The sequence below is a fragment of the Berghia stephanieae genome, chromosome 3 (genome assembly GCF_034508935.2).
Source record: "Berghia stephanieae isolate SIO BIC M18660-M18661 chromosome 3, UCSD_Bste_1.3, whole genome shotgun sequence".
Lineage (NCBI taxonomy): Eukaryota > Metazoa > Mollusca > Gastropoda > Nudibranchia > Aeolidiidae > Berghia > Berghia stephanieae.
Genome location: NC_088362.1, coordinates 86,045,692 through 86,061,976, shown reverse-complemented (window position 1 = coordinate 86,061,976; position 16,285 = coordinate 86,045,692). Strand labels below are relative to the sequence as shown.

Genomic DNA, 16,285 nt, shown 5'->3' with positions numbered 1-16,285 from the left:
ATTGTTGTAATCATGTCACAATTCCAATGTCCACGTTGAAGTTACTTACGACAAGCATTTCCTCTGTAAATCTTGTTGAAATCCTTACACTGACACCCACAGTTTGCAGTCTGTGTCGCGTCCAATGGACAATTTGTGGGACAAACTGAAATTTTTTTTAATTTGGAACATTATTTTGATTGGTTATCGATTGTTTCAAAAAAATGTATTATTATACTTGATATCCAGAATAATTGAACATTCTATTGAAACTCAAAATATTAATATTAAGAATGGAAACATATGACATGCTACACATCCTTTGTTTCCTAATGTAAAACATATACATGGATTTTCTAATTGTCAGTTCCTGACCATCTGACGTAAATTATATAGCCATTAAGCGCAGGGAGCTGGGGTTTCTATAACTTGTGATTGTTTGCTACCATTTGGATAGGATCCTAGTCTATCATAATGTATATTTCGCAAAAGTTACCCAAGTTACCAAGCTACCCAATTACTACTTGGTGGAACTAGGGTGGGGGGGGGGGGGGGGGGAAGGTAGAAAAAAATCTGGACCTCACCCGGGGATCAATCTTGGTCCCTGTGCATGTGAAATAAGTGCCTAACCGATGGAGCAATCGGGACCCCATAGATCAATTACATAAAACAGAATTTCAAACATCGCTTGTTACACCATTGCTTAATAAATGCCTACTTCACAAGATCAACTTAACAACATCATTTGGTATATAAAAATGCTAGATAATTTCAATATGTTAACATAAGTAGCATACCACATTGGTTATTTCTCATGACACGTCCATTGTTACACTGACAGGTACATTGTGGAGTAAGAGTGGAATCTGCTGGACACACCAGTGTACAACGCCTGGGGACACATCGGCATGTCTGAAGATCTCTGTCTTCATTGAGACCGCAGTTCAATGTGTATCTGCAGACTAGAAAAACAGTAACCGGTTCATTGATGGCTTTTTTTGCCTATTGTTTAAAAAGAAAGAGATGATCCCATGCTTTTAAAACTATTAAATGACAGTATCGACTTCAAAATAAACTGAAAATAAAATAACCTGATTTTGTTAGACAAAATAATATAATCAGTAATCACATATATCCACTTAAATTTATGTATAACTTGATATTGTGGCGATCTCCGTTTCCTACGAACTACGAAGACTTACCACATACTGCTGACTGCAAGACTACTCTACACGTCAGATCAGACAAAACGTAAACACGAGAGAACTCATTAAATTTATAAAATTCACTACACATTGCTTTTATTGTTTTGTTGTTTCCAGTAAAGCAGATGCTACATTGGTGACCCCGACGTAAAACAACTTAAGAGATAGGTATATATTATTATTATTACTATTTACCAGTTCAACTCTTCACAAGAACATAATAATAATAAACATGTCTATCGACGCCTTAGCATTGAAATTGCCCACATTCTGGACCACTTGTCCTTCAGCGTGGTTTGCACAAAGCGAGGCACACTTTGCCTTACGCGATATAACAAGCGATGAAACAAAGTACTACTATGTAGTGGCTGCCTTAGACTCAGACACAGCAACCAGAGCCCTTGCTATTCTATCATCACCACCCAAGGAAGGTAAATATGAAATACTGAAAAACTTCCTGCTGTCTGCGTTCGGCCTTTCGGAAACAGAGAGAGCGGAATCTCTACTCAACATGAATGGTTTGGGCGACTTAAAGCCATCCGAGTTAATGGACAGGATGTTAGTGCTCCTCGGCAAACACAAGCCCTGTCTGCTCTTCAGACAGTTATTCTTAAGACAACTTCCAGCAAACATCAGACTTCCATTAGCAAACTCGTCCAACCTGGATGATTACAGGGCACTTGCCAGAGAAGCTGACAATTTTATCTACGCTGCTCACTCAAACTCTAACTCCTTTTCAATTTCTCATACTACTTGTGAAGTTGACACACCAACCATGACCAGTGAAATAGATTCCCTCTGCTGGTACCATCAACGGTTTGGTTCAAATGCCCGTCGATGTGCACAAACATGCAAACTCTTCAATTCATTCAAGAAAAACAAGAAGAACCAGGGAAACGCCAAGCCGGGTCAACAGTAAATTCTGCTGTCGACCCGGATTCTTACTCAGCCAACGCGCCCACATCAAAAAATCTCCAACTCATCGTCGTCGATGAAAATTCAAACCGACGTTTTTTAGTAGATACTGGAGCTCAAGTATCTGTCACACCCGCCTCTGCATCAGACAAAAGCTTGGGTTCCTCTGATCTCGCATTACAAGCTGCTAATGGTTCTACAATAAAAACATACGGATGCTTTGAAACTAACATACGTATTGGATCGCGTTCATTCAATGCACGACTTATCAAAGCTGATGTCAAGCGTCCCCTACTTGGAGCAGATTTTCTACGTCATCATAATCTGCTTGTGGATATTCGTGGTCGACGCCTTATCGACGCTGAAACGTTTTCGCACGTACCTTGTTCAGTAAGTTCAGTTTGCGCAAACGCCGAACTCTCACCACTCGAGCCGAACTGCAATACATTCAGAAAATTATTGAATAACTATCCAGAACTACTTCAACCAACATTTTCAACGGCAACTGTGAAACATGGCGTGCAACATTTCATCACAACCAAAGGTCGCCCAGTATTCGCACGTGCTCGTCGCCTGGCTCCAGAAAAACTCTTGTGTGCAAAAAAGGAATTTTTGGAAATGGAGAAAATGGGCATAATTCAAAAATCAAAGAGCCCTTGGGCTTCCCCATTACACATGGTCCCCAAGGCTGATGGCACAATGCGTCCCTGCGGAGATTTTCGTCGACTTAACGATGCTACTATACCAGATCGATATCATGTCCCACACATTCATGATTTTACAGCAAACTTAGACGGTAAGATCATCTTCTCGAAGATCGACCTTGTCAGAGGATACCACCAAATTCCAGTCGCTCCAGAAGACGTCCCAAAAACGGCAGTGATAACCCCTTTCGGCCTTTGGGAGTTCTTAAGAATGCCATTTGGATTAAAAGATGCAGCACAAGCATTCCAACGTTTAATGGACTCCATTTTAAGATTTAGACTACGTATTTTGTTATTTAGACGACATTCTGGTTGCAAGTTCAACTGAGGCAGAACACATGGAACATCTCAAAATCGTATTCGAAAGACTTAGAAACCAAGGCCTCGTTATCCGTCTTGAGAAATGTCTTTTCGGTGTGAGATCTCTTAACTTCCTTGGCCATCACATCTCGCATTCTGGATCTGTCCCAATGGCGACAAAAATTGAGGCTGTTAAACAATTTCCACAACCAAAAACCATCAAGTCACTTCAAGAGTTCTTCATTCACTAACCACAACACTGCAGATAATAATATCGATTTTAATACATTGGTATAAGAATTCATTTCTCAATTCAATGTTTCTCGTTGATTTACTTACCACAGCATTTCCTCTGTAATCTTGTTGACATCTTACATTGACATCAACAGTTTGTGGTCTCTGTCGTGGGGTCAACTGGACACTTGTGGGACAAACTAAAATAATTTTTAATATGGAAAATGATGTTGGTTATCGATTGTTATTCAAAATTTAATTATTATGCTTGATAGCCAGATAATTCGACAGTCTATTAATTCCAATATAAAATAATGAAACATATGACATGCTACATACATACTTATTTCTTCAAGCCTTTGGAGAAAAATATTCACGCTTATCTACATGTCTGTCTCCCGGCATCTTTAGTATATTTAAAGAGAATGAGACATCGCGCTGGGGTTTTTAACAAACCGCTTTCGATAAGACGACAGGGGCAGAGAGTTGCGATTGTTTATCATAATGTATATTTCGCAAAAGTTACCCAAGTTACCAAGCTACCCAATTACTACTGGTGGAACTAGGGTGGGGGGGGGGGGGAGGAAGGGTAGAAAAAAAATCTGGACCTCACCCGGGGATCAATCTTGGTCCCTGTGCATGTGAAATAAGTGCCTAACCGATGGAGCAATCGGGACCTCATAGATCAATTACATAAAACAGAATTTCAAACATCGCTTGTTACACCATTGCTTAATAAATGCCTACTTCACAAGATCAACTTAACAACATCATTTGGTATATAAAAATGCTAGATAATTTCAATATGTTAACATAAGTAGCATACCACATTGGTTATTTCTCATGACACGTCCATTGTTACACTGACAGGTACATTGTGGAGTAAGAGTGGAATCTGCTGGACACACCAGTGTACAACGCCTGGGGACACATCGGCATGTCTGAAGATCTCTGTCTTCATTGAGACCGCAGTTCAATGTGTATCTGCAGACTAGAAAAACAGTAACCGGTTCATTGATGGCTTTTTTTGCCTATTGTTTAAAAAGAAAGAGATGATCCCATGCTTTTAAAACTATTAAATGACAGTATCGACTTCAAAATAAACTGAAAATAAAATAACCTGATTTTGTTAGACAAAATAATATAATCAGTAATCACATATATCCACTTAAATTTATGTATAACTTGATATTGTGGCGATCTCCGTTTCCTACGAACTACGAAGACTTACCACATACTGCTGACTGCAAGACTACTCTACACGTCAGATCAGACAAAACGTAAACACGAGAGAACTCATTAAATTTATAAAATTCACTACACATTGCTTTTATTGTTTTGTTGTTTCCAGTAAAGCAGATGCTACATTGGTGACCCCGACGTAAAACAACTTAAGAGATAGGTATATATTATTATTATTACTATTTACCAGTTCAACTCTTCACAAGAACATAATAATAATAAACATGTCTATCGACGCCTTAGCATTGAAATTGCCCACATTCTGGACCACTTGTCCTTCAGCGTGGTTTGCACAAAGCGAGGCACACTTTGCCTTACGCGATATAACAAGCGATGAAACAAAGTACTACTATGTAGTGGCTGCCTTAGACTCAGACACAGCAACCAGAGCCCTTGCTATTCTATCATCACCACCCAAGGAAGGTAAATATGAAATACTGAAAAACTTCCTGCTGTCTGCGTTCGGCCTTTCGGAAACAGAGAGAGCGGAATCTCTACTCAACATGAATGGTTTGGGCGACTTAAAGCCATCCGAGTTAATGGACAGGATGTTAGTGCTCCTCGGCAAACACAAGCCCTGTCTGCTCTTCAGACAGTTATTCTTAAGACAACTTCCAGCAAACATCAGACTTCCATTAGCAAACTCGTCCAACCTGGATGATTACAGGGCACTTGCCAGAGAAGCTGACAATTTTATCTACGCTGCTCACTCAAACTCTAACTCCTTTTCAATTTCTCATACTACTTGTGAAGTTGACACACCAACCATGACCAGTGAAATAGATTCCCTCTGCTGGTACCATCAACGGTTTGGTTCAAATGCCCGTCGATGTGCACAAACATGCAAACTCTTCAATTCATTCAAGAAAAACAAGAAGAACCAGGGAAACGCCAAGCCGGGTCAACAGTAAATTCTGCTGTCGACCCGGATTCTTACTCAGCCAACGCGCCCACATCAAAAAATCTCCAACTCATCGTCGTCGATGAAAATTCAAACCGACGTTTTTTAGTAGATACTGGAGCTCAAGTATCTGTCACACCCGCCTCTGCATCAGACAAAAGCTTGGGTTCCTCTGATCTCGCATTACAAGCTGCTAATGGTTCTACAATAAAAACATACGGATGCTTTGAAACTAACATACGTATTGGATCGCGTTCATTCAATGCACGACTTATCAAAGCTGATGTCAAGCGTCCCCTACTTGGAGCAGATTTTCTACGTCATCATAATCTGCTTGTGGATATTCGTGGTCGACGCCTTATCGACGCTGAAACGTTTTCGCACGTACCTTGTTCAGTAAGTTCAGTTTGCGCAAACGCCGAACTCTCACCACTCGAGCCGAACTGCAATACATTCAGAAAATTATTGAATAACTATCCAGAACTACTTCAACCAACATTTTCAACGGCAACTGTGAAACATGGCGTGCAACATTTCATCACAACCAAAGGTCGCCCAGTATTCGCACGTGCTCGTCGCCTGGCTCCAGAAAAACTCTTGTGTGCAAAAAAGGAATTTTTGGAAATGGAGAAAATGGGCATAATTCAAAAATCAAAGAGCCCTTGGGCTTCCCCATTACACATGGTCCCCAAGGCTGATGGCACAATGCGTCCCTGCGGAGATTTTCGTCGACTTAACGATGCTACTATACCAGATCGATATCATGTCCCACACATTCATGATTTTACAGCAAACTTAGACGGTAAGATCATCTTCTCGAAGATCGACCTTGTCAGAGGATACCACCAAATTCCAGTCGCTCCAGAAGACGTCCCAAAAACGGCAGTGATAACCCCTTTCGGCCTTTGGGAGTTCTTAAGAATGCCATTTGGATTAAAAGATGCAGCACAAGCATTCCAACGTTTAATGGACTCCATTTTAAGATTTAGACTACGTATTTTGTTATTTAGACGACATTCTGGTTGCAAGTTCAACTGAGGCAGAACACATGGAACATCTCAAAATCGTATTCGAAAGACTTAGAAACCAAGGCCTCGTTATCCGTCTTGAGAAATGTCTTTTCGGTGTGAGATCTCTTAACTTCCTTGGCCATCACATCTCGCATTCTGGATCTGTCCCAATGGCGACAAAAATTGAGGCTGTTAAACAATTTCCACAACCAAAAACCATCAAGTCACTTCAAGAGTTCTTCGGGATGTTGAATTTTTACCATCGTTTCATTCCGAGACTAGCTGAAATACTTCGACCCCTATATAGTGCTTTGAAAGTCAAAAAACAACGCCAAGCACTTACGTGGACGCAAGAAATGTTGAAAGCCTTTACTGACGGTAAAAATGCACTAAGTAACGCTACAATGTTAGCCCATCCTTGCTTGAACTCACCCCTCGCTTTAACGTCTGACGCCTCCGACCAAGCTGTGGGCGCTGTCCTTGAACAACTTAATCATCAAGGTAATTGGGAACCATTGGCATTTTTCAGCAGGCAGTTACGTAAACCTGAACAGAAATACAGTACCTTTGATAGGGAGTTGCTTGGCATTCACTTAGCCATCCGTCATTTCCGTTTCATCATTGAAGGGAGACAATTCGCTATTTTTACTGACCATAAACCATTAATCCATGCCATGTCCAAATCAACTGAACCATGGTCAGCTCGTCAACAAAGGCACTTATCTGCCATATCCGAGTTCACAACTGACATCCGACACATTTCTGGAAAAAACAACACTGTCCCAGATTGTCTCTCAAGAGCAGTTACAAACTCAGTCTCAATTGGCATCGACTATCAAGCTATGGCGGAATCCCAAGAAAATACAGGCTTACAAAACTGCATTAACAAGCCTCAAAATCGTCAAAACATCCGTTGACTCGGGTCCAGAGTTAATTTGTGACATCTCAACTGGCTACCCAAGACCTATCGTTCCTACCGGCTTCAGAAGACCGGTTTTCGAAATTATTCACAATATGAGTCATCCTGGAGTTAAGGCCACAGTCAGACTTATCAGCAAGAAGTTTATCTGGCATGGTCTTAAGAAAGAAGTGTCAGCATGGGTTAAGCAATGTCACAACTGCCAATCTTCGAAAATTCAAAAACATATACGAGCACCGTTAGAAACATTCCATGTCCCAGGAAAGCGATTCTCACATATAAACATTGACCTCGTTGGACCATTACCTCAGTCAAGGGGGTTCACCCATCTCCTTACTATAATTGACAGGAACACCCGATGGCCACAACAACAACAGAAGAATGTGCAAAAGCCCTGATCTCCAATTGGATCTCGCGGTTTGGTATTCCTGTTGATATAACTTCTGACAGGGGCTCACAATTTATATCCACGCTATGGAAACAGATGGCCAGTCAACTTGGTGTGCAGATTCATCACACAACTGCGTATCACCCTCAGTCCAACGGCATGATTGAACGGTTTCATCGGTCCTTGAAATCATCCCTCAAAGCTCGTCTAATAACTCCAAATTGGGTGGATGAGCTACCTTGGGTTCTGCTTGGTTTAAGAACTGCACCTAAGGATGATATCGGTCATTCTTCAGCTGAATTAGTATACGGAGAACCTTTAACAATCCCTGGAGAGTTTATACCTGACCATCCTTCAGACTTCCACGCTAAAGACTTTTTGGCAACCTTTCGGCAAAACGTGTCCCTTCATTCACCACGGCCAACACATCATCACGGCTATCATCAAACAAATTTACCCAAGAACTTGATGTCAGCGAAATATGTTTACATCCGTGTTGACACCCACCGAGGACCCCTTCAGAAGCCGTATACAGGTCCCTGTGTTGTCATAACCCCTGGAGATAAACAATTCCTGATCGATGTTGGTGGCAAAGCAGAACGGATTTCGATCGACCGACTTAAAGCTGCATTTGTCGATTCTACGCAACCAGTTTCCCTTGCCACCCCACCTCGTCGTGGACGCCCACCGAATACGAACAGAAAGTTATCGAACAGAAACATACAAAACTCCCGTACTGCTTCTGATGATACTAACGTAGTGCCTTCTAAGAAGCTATCTCGCTCAGGACGTACCATTAAACGACCTCGGTACTACAAAGATGACTAGTCCGTGTTTGGGGGGGCATGTGTGGCGATCTCCGTTTCCTACGAACTACGAAGACTTACCACATACTGCTGACTGCAAGACTACTCTACACGTCAGATCAGACAAAACGTAAACACGAGAGAACTCATTAAATTTATAAAATTCACTACACATTGCTTTCATTGTTTTGTTGTTTCCAGTAAAGCAGATGCTACAATATATTAATTAATAGCTTGGTTTTAAATATATAACAAGCAAAAAAAAAAACCAAACAAACAAACCCAAAATATACAAATAACTCATCACTTTTTTGAATGTGTGTAACGTTTTTAAAAACAAAAAGGGAAATCATTTTTTTTGCCAGGTAACAATTCATTGTGTATGATTACAGACATACCAGAAAAATTGATATGTTCGAACATTAACAGTAACTAATCTTTCATTGAAAATAGGTACCTCATTTCTTACCCTACACCAAAATGCTTCTGTGTTTATTAGCGGGAATGTCCACCCAACAAGATCAGATTTTCACTCAGACCATTATTACGCCTACTCCGAAAGGATTGTCTTGAATAACATTTCATCATTATAACGGGAATACTCGGCTGCCAAACTCTTACATGCCCATCATTGTGTGACATATTGGACCGTCTTTCGTTGGTGAAATGAACAGCACTCCATTGACGATGAAACCATCTTTGGTGTGCCATTGCTCATTCAGACGAAGAAAATGGTGTTGGCCTGTCAAAATATGACCGACATAGGGCCTTCAGCATTTTAAACCTTGTTCTTTCAGATGGTTGCTAACAGTATGTTGGCTAACCTTCGTTCAGGCCATTCACCACACTTCTCGTTGGAGAGAATGGATTTTCATGGCAGTGGTCATGAATATTGTTGTCGTCAATTTGGTTGTTTTTTTTTTCTATGTCTACTCTGGCCTGGTAAGTAAGAAAACTTACCCGTTTTGTTGTTCCTTGGATAAGATGGATAATAGTGAGATTGCTGCAGCCAAAATGATAACCTATCATATGAGTTGACCATCCAGCTACGTGAAATCCGAGAGCCTGGTTTCTCTCTGCATCAGGCAATCGAGGGATGGAACAGGTTGATAAGAATTTAAAGTTGGTCAAATCTTAACAAATTTATTTCTCCTCTGTGTTATTGCCATATAAAGATGAATTGACGTCCGTTCAACACAATGCATTTCCTAGTAATGCATACATGACATCAGTTCTCACTTAGCAACCAAGGCAAATCATGTAAAAGTTATTCGCGTGTGGTGTGTGATATGGACATATTTTCTTCTTTTGCATATAGGATGCATCAAGGATTTGATAACCTTGGCATATCATATATCAGTGGAAAAAGAATTAACTGTAGTTTCAATCTGTTTCATTATTTTAATTAAATCACCTCGGTGTAAAACACTAATAACGATCAAAAAGTGATGTGTTGTTTTTGGCTTAGTATATATAGTCATCAAAAGGACAACTACAAAATTTAAGACCCATCATATTACTTAACACAATTAGAAAAAAAACACTTCCCACCCTAGTCCTATCTTTCACAAAGTCAAAGCGGATTTAGACATGACTGATACAGCTGATGTAGTATGGGCCCACAAAAGGCTGGCCTCAAATGTTTTGAAAGAAAATGTAAATATCAGTATAATGGGTATCAATGTATCGGCGAGCTTGATACAATGGACTAAATAGTGCTCAAGAATTGTAACAGAAGATGAATAAAGAATCCTACAATTTTTACTGAGTAAAACAAGAATCAGTCCATGAATTAGTGGAGCATCTGTACAAGGACAGTTCATAAGTAATGTCAGAACACATCAAGGAGACTGTTTAAGTCCGATACTGTTTACAGTGTATCTTGAGCACGCCTTAAAAGAAATTTTAAAACTTCCTCCTACAACCCGAGACAACTTTAAAAACGTTATTACCAGCAGAAATAATTGATGCGGACGATGTAGATTTCATCAGAGCCATATCGACATAGACATTGTAAAATAAAACTTCCTTAAATATGACCTGTTTGTAATCAGGGACAAAATAGAATAACGTTGTAAAGGAATGAAGTAGAATGAGAGAGCACAAAGAAGGTAGGCACAATGATTGGTGATGAAGACATTAATAGAAGGAAACATCGTTCGAACGCCACAAATTAATGAATGTATGGATCAGGGGAGATAGATTAAACAAACAACCAAAATTGACAAACCAAACCTACTATACAACATGGGCTCTTACCAAGTCAGCTTGATGCATTCCACCGCGAACAATTGAAGCGAGTCATCAAAACTCATTATCCGAGAAAGATTTCAAACAAATCCCTTTACAAAACGATTGAAAAACCACTCTCATTGCCTATTTTAGATAGCACCTCATTGGGCAAATATTAAGAAGAAATCCAGAAATACCAGCAAGCAAAGCAATGACAGCATATTTCAAAAAGTGTGGACACTTTTAGAGGACGACCTATTACTACCCTACTTGTTCTTATAAATCAAAACCTCGGAACTATAGAACATTTTTTTTCCTTGAGCCATTTGGCACATGGAGCAGAAGTTTATCCCGGTTTCTATAGCGTGAAATGGACAATAGCAATTGCTTGCACAGTACAATCCCCCAAATCTAACAAGACTTAGCCACTCATTCACTGCTGGGTGGACAGGGGATCAAAAAAATCTTGACTGCACCCAGGATCGATCTTAGTAAAATGAATGCTCTACCAATAAACTATCGGGACCCACACTGAGCTATCAGGACACCCATAGAACATCCATAGACTCTAATACACCTGGAGATCTACAAAAACTTAAAACTTTTGCCAGTGACAGACAATCTTGTAAGGATCTAAGCATGAACTTGTGGTGGCCGTCAAGGAGTCCAGATCCTTCGATAGAGACGCGAAAGGCTCATAAGTTAAGTTAGTCATATATATTTGAAGATTTCAAAATCTGCTAAGTCACTATTTCATAGTTGAGAGACATTGCAATTTTTTTGTTATTTACTCTGCTTTTAGAGGAAACTCCTTGTGTGGTTTGCCTCATAGAACAATTACCTGTGTTTTTCTGTTTTAAAACTTTGTACAGAATACTTTAGAGTCCAACAGGTTGCCTGGTAGTATTAACTTATTTTATTTTCAGTGTAAATCAACAGGTCTTGAAAGTCAACTCTTCAAATGTAATGAAACTTTTGTAAAACACAACAGCCTAAAATGTTCTCAAAAGGTTATACTAGAGGTTCCAAGGTTTGTAGATCCATATTATTATAAGATTTAGCAGCTTGAGGTTTGGGTGTCGGTTCCCTCTATAATAGACAGGTAGATAACCACGCCTCTCGGACAATCGTCATAATGTAAACAATGGCAATAATTGGTAGACACAGCAAACTACACATGTTTTACTATCGATGGTTTGTGCTTATGTAAAATACTCACTGTTCTACTGCTTGATCAATAGAACCAACATAGAAAATTATGTGTACACCTAAACGTTTATAAACTGATCAAGAAAATCATGTGATAACTAGTCACCCATTTGGCGGTATAGAAACAATAACAATGATCAAATAGAGGTCGATTCCATTGACGTTACTGTTTATTAACATTCAACTATGTTTGTCCGAGCAAGTGTGAGGGTGTGTCACAAATTTCATGTTTTGATTGGTCAAAAATCTACTGGTTAATTGTTTGAGCAGCCAAAATCCATCAGTATTTGAGAATAAAGGTTTTTAACAATTAAATTTTAAGTAAAGGTGAGAGCACTTGATTCAATGCAGAGGGTCAGAAAACAGCATTTACCCCAAGTAAATAACCATTCAGCATCCTATATAAAGGATAGCAAACAATTGCTATTGTTCGTTTCACACTCTAGAAACCAGGATAAACTCCTGCTCCATGATCCTATGGCTCGGAAGGACTAATTTTCTTATTATGTATTCAGTCGTCCGGAATAATGGGAAAAAAAACTCCAATGAAATTGGAACCATTTCTTTGACATACTTTTGTCCCCCATTTATGATCAGAACACACCAAAATATTGTTAAAAATAAATTTGTTTATATGACAGATAAGTTTGATTGTCACGCGTCAACCATATGGAAGTATAAATTGGTGTTTTATTTTTCACAAAGATAAAAAATGTTTTGCTTCGACAGGTACTTATTTGCTGGTCTGGATAATAACCCAAATTGTTATGGGATCATTGTTGTAATGGAAACATCTCAAACCAACCCAAAATATATTGCATTAGAGAAATTCTAAATTAAACCCGTAATTATTGCATTATTGCATTCGGCTATCAGCACTGCTAATTTGTGCTCCTAGTCTTGTTTACTTCAAGGCTCATTTTATAGCAAAACCTGATTTACCTAATACCTGGCATGTTAGGGCCTCAACAACTCTTTATGTAATCAATTTGGGGAAACACTGTGTCCGTGCGGTGTCACTAAATCTTACTCATCTAAACAAAAATTATAATATAAACTTACTGCAAGCTCCTCCCTTGTAAATTTTATTGACATTATTACATTGACACCTGCAAACCTCGTCCTGACTAGAGTCAGCTGGGCACTGGTTTTGACACACTGAAATGTAATTGTGAAATCAGATTTTAAATGAATTTAAAACAATTGGTTAAAATAAGTTAGATGAAACTATATATCTATTCGTTGACCAGTTAACCGCAGTTCTCTGGAAAAACTCATAATTAAACATTTGCCCATACAACTGGTCCTTCCTCAAACCGGGGTCTTTGCTAAGTCTCAGGTTTGAGAGCTTTTGCTAAGATGAGGGTCATTTAAATCAATCTTTATATGAAGGACACGTTTTGGCCAAATTTTTAAATACGAGTTTTTCCAGGGTACGTCAGTTAACTGGTTAAATGGTCATGATGATATCAAGTTTTAAGTACAATGCATAGACACATAACACAGAAAACACACACATACGTACCCATACAAACACACACACATATGCATACACACACATATTAACACAAACATTCGCCCTTTTGATGTGTGAACACCACTGTGCAAGAATTTATTCTGCATGTCGAATGGATTAATAGAACGAAATTGACGTCACTCACCTCTTTGTTATTGTTTTGATCCACCCTTTTCTTGATGAGTAGTTCTCACTAAATTTTACCAATCAGACTATGAACGTTAAAAGCCACAAATATATTTGTGTGTTGGTACGTTATACATATACAGCTGGTGGATGTTATGAGCTTTTTGGATGAAAGCGATGCATCAATTCAGATAATCAAAACAAAGTAGTCCTTCAGAGCCCCAAGTCTTACAACGTCGGGGTATATCCCGATTTCTGTGTCCTTAAACATCAACAATTTATTGCTAGCCTTTGGGTAGAATGCTAGTTAATTCCAATGTAATTTTCACTGGATTAAATAGACCTAGCTACCCAAACAATTTTATTGGACCGGATAATAATTTGGGCACTTTCGCGCGGCATCGTCAGAAGCCCTGGACTATGCATTCCATAAAATAATATCAATCATCTGACATGTTGTCTAGGCGAATGAATTGGGGCTTAATAATCGTGCCCAAGGAAGAAAAAAAATCCCCGGGAGTATATGAAACGGGACTCGAACCTGGGATCATCCAGCCACAGATCAATACTTTATTTACTTGATCACAAAGGTAAACAAAAAAAACAAAAACATCAGCAGGTAAGGGATGAGAGAATATGAAAGGAGATGACAAGCGAGAGAAAGAGAGAGGGGAGGAAAGGGAATTTGGGGAGAGAGAGAGAGAGAGAGAGAGAGAGAGAGAGAGAGAGAGAGAGAGAGAGAGAGAGAGAGAGAGGATGCACTGCACTGTTAATCAAATTATGCGCTGTTCGTTTGTCATTTTTTCTGACTGGCAACCCTATTGTAGATTTCTATAAATAGATAACTAGATATATCTTACCAAATTTTGTACCACGAACAGCACTTATTGTGTTCTAATAGAATCCTAATTGGTCGCAGAATCCCTTCCTTCAGATTTAAGTAAGACCAAGTTACCCAATTATTTCTTGGTTGACATACCTAAATTTCATACAATTGCAGACTGACCAGATTGGACCAAGTTCTAGTTGCGCATGGGCACTAATTTGGAATGTATAAATTGTATGAGCTAATATACTACCAAGTTGGTTTAAAAATCATTTAGGTTTAAATTATCTGGACACAACGGGGAAGAAAAATCGTGACGTAACACCCTCTACTTAATTAGGGTACTTTGCCTGATTCAAAATCTTTGGAAGGGTGTATGTAACTAGTCCTTCGAAGGACTAATGATGAATAGGTTACACATTGAACCATAAGGTGGCATGATTATTTTAGTAAAGGATGTATAGACGGATTCTAAGGATTACGGGACGTAAAAGAGCAAGGATGGATGATCTTTAGTGACGACCAGCATATACTATTTAGACTTAAAAAATATGATGCCATCACCCTTAAACCATAAGATCATTTATACGAGTATGGAGTACTCCGGAAGAGTAGTTTTACACTTCCAATGAGACAGTAACTAGTTGTTTTTTTGTTTTTTTTTTTGTTTTTTCTTTGGTTTTTTTTTTGTTTTTTTGTTTTTTTGTTGTTGTTGGGTTTTTTTGTTTTGTTTTGTTTTTTGACATCACGCTTTTGTTGCCTATAATTTTTAGAAATTAAAGCAATTCGGCTTCTTCAAGGTAACAATGAAGAATGAAAATGATTCATTTTATTCAATAATTTTATCAATTCAATCTCATTTATTTACTCATGAAGATACTTGTCTTTTAGAGTTATTTTTGGAATTAAGACAAAATTATTGCACTCGTCAACCATAGAGCAGCGCCGTGAGTGAACATGAGTGACTAATTATCTTGCTCAAGGAAAAAAAAAGTACCGTAAGGGGCCAGGGAGTAGAGGGTATATATATATATATATATATATATATATATATATATATATATATATATATATATATATATATATATATATAATCATTTTTTAGCAATCATTAATAAAACGTAACTCACCACAAACACCATTTGTATCTGGAATCTTGGGACTTGGACATGGTTTGTTTTTATCACCTGTTGTGACGTTCAAGTTTTTATTACAATTAACCCGTTAACTGCTGTAGTCTAGCAAAATGTGAATTCAACAATCCTTCAAATATCGATTCACCGATTGAAATGACCCTCATCTTGCTAAAAAATCTCTAACCTGGGACTTCGCGAAGTTCCAGCATTGAAAGTTTTTGTCAAGATGAGGTTCATTTTTAAATTGATCGATATTTGAGGGACGAGTTTTCTGGCCAAATTTTTAAATGCATGATTTTCCAGAGTGTGGCAGTTAACTGGTTAATATTCACATCATATTATGTTTCATTTGTGACCAAACATCTCAAAACAGTTTTATATCGTGGTCAATTTGATGATAAAATTCAATTTTAAGCATAATTCTCAAACTTTAAGTTATAAAATAATGCTGTCATTGATGGAGAAGTTTCTTCCAAAAACTCTCAATTTCCTCATTCTAACAATGTTTGATCTTAAACAATTTTCTTCATTTCGTTCATTCCGGGGTGCTTCAAATTACAGACCTGACTACTTGAGAATTTAAAAAATTGTAATTTTTAAGAGATGAAAATTGTAGTCATTATAGATAACTTTAAAA

The 16,285-nt window shown here is 38.5% G+C and overlaps 4 protein-coding genes across 5 annotated transcripts in view; 3 read left to right on the top strand and 1 right to left on the bottom strand.

Annotated features, from left to right (window-relative positions):
- The window catches only part of LOC144968703 (uncharacterized), a 91,097-nt gene that overhangs the window by 65,086 nt on the left and 9,726 nt on the right, over positions 1–16,285 (bottom strand). Inside the window, exons 8-11 of one of the 2 annotated variants that reach the window (XM_078907308.1) lie at positions 15,643–15,699; positions 13,107–13,202; positions 4,164–4,328; positions 50–145 (exon numbers count right to left, since the gene is read on the bottom strand). In XM_078907308.1, the coding sequence (XP_078763434.1) occupies positions 50–58 (9 nt within the window). In that variant the 5' untranslated portion in view covers positions 59–145; positions 4,164–4,328; positions 13,107–13,202; positions 15,643–15,699. Of the gene's footprint in view, positions 1–49; positions 146–776; positions 942–4,163; positions 4,329–13,106; positions 13,203–15,642; positions 15,700–16,285 lie in introns of those variants that run through there. The other variant, XM_078907306.1, reaches the window with a different exon arrangement.
- LOC144969372 (uncharacterized) lies at positions 1,417–2,103 on the top strand. Its single transcript, XM_078908482.1, has one exon. The coding sequence runs from the start codon at positions 1,417–1,419 to the stop codon at positions 2,101–2,103; it is 687 nt and encodes a 228-aa protein (XP_078764608.1).
- On the top strand, positions 4,804–5,490 carry LOC144969371 (uncharacterized). Its single transcript, XM_078908481.1, has one exon. The coding sequence runs from the start codon at positions 4,804–4,806 to the stop codon at positions 5,488–5,490; it is 687 nt and encodes a 228-aa protein (XP_078764607.1).
- On the top strand, positions 6,105–8,625 carry LOC144969370 (uncharacterized). The gene is made up of 3 exons (XM_078908480.1): positions 6,105–6,282; positions 6,491–6,737; positions 7,860–8,625. The coding sequence occupies exons 1-3, from the start codon at positions 6,105–6,107 to the stop codon at positions 8,623–8,625; spliced, it is 1,191 nt and encodes a 396-aa protein (XP_078764606.1).

Coding starts and splice junctions, on each gene's coding strand:
- LOC144969370 (XM_078908480.1), top strand. CDS start 6,105: ATGGAGAAAATGGGCATAATTCAAAAATCAAAGAGCCCTTGGGCTTCC. Junction 6,283..6,490: donor TTTTACAGCAAACTTAGACG/GTAAGATCATCT, acceptor TTTGTTATTTAG/ACGACATTCTGGTTGCAAGT. Junction 6,738..7,859: donor CTTCAAGAGTTCTTCGGGAT/GTTGAATTTTTA, acceptor AACTTCTGACAG/GGGCTCACAATTTATATCCA.
- LOC144969372 (XM_078908482.1), top strand. CDS start 1,417: ATGTCTATCGACGCCTTAGCATTGAAATTGCCCACATTCTGGACCACT.
- LOC144969371 (XM_078908481.1), top strand. CDS start 4,804: ATGTCTATCGACGCCTTAGCATTGAAATTGCCCACATTCTGGACCACT.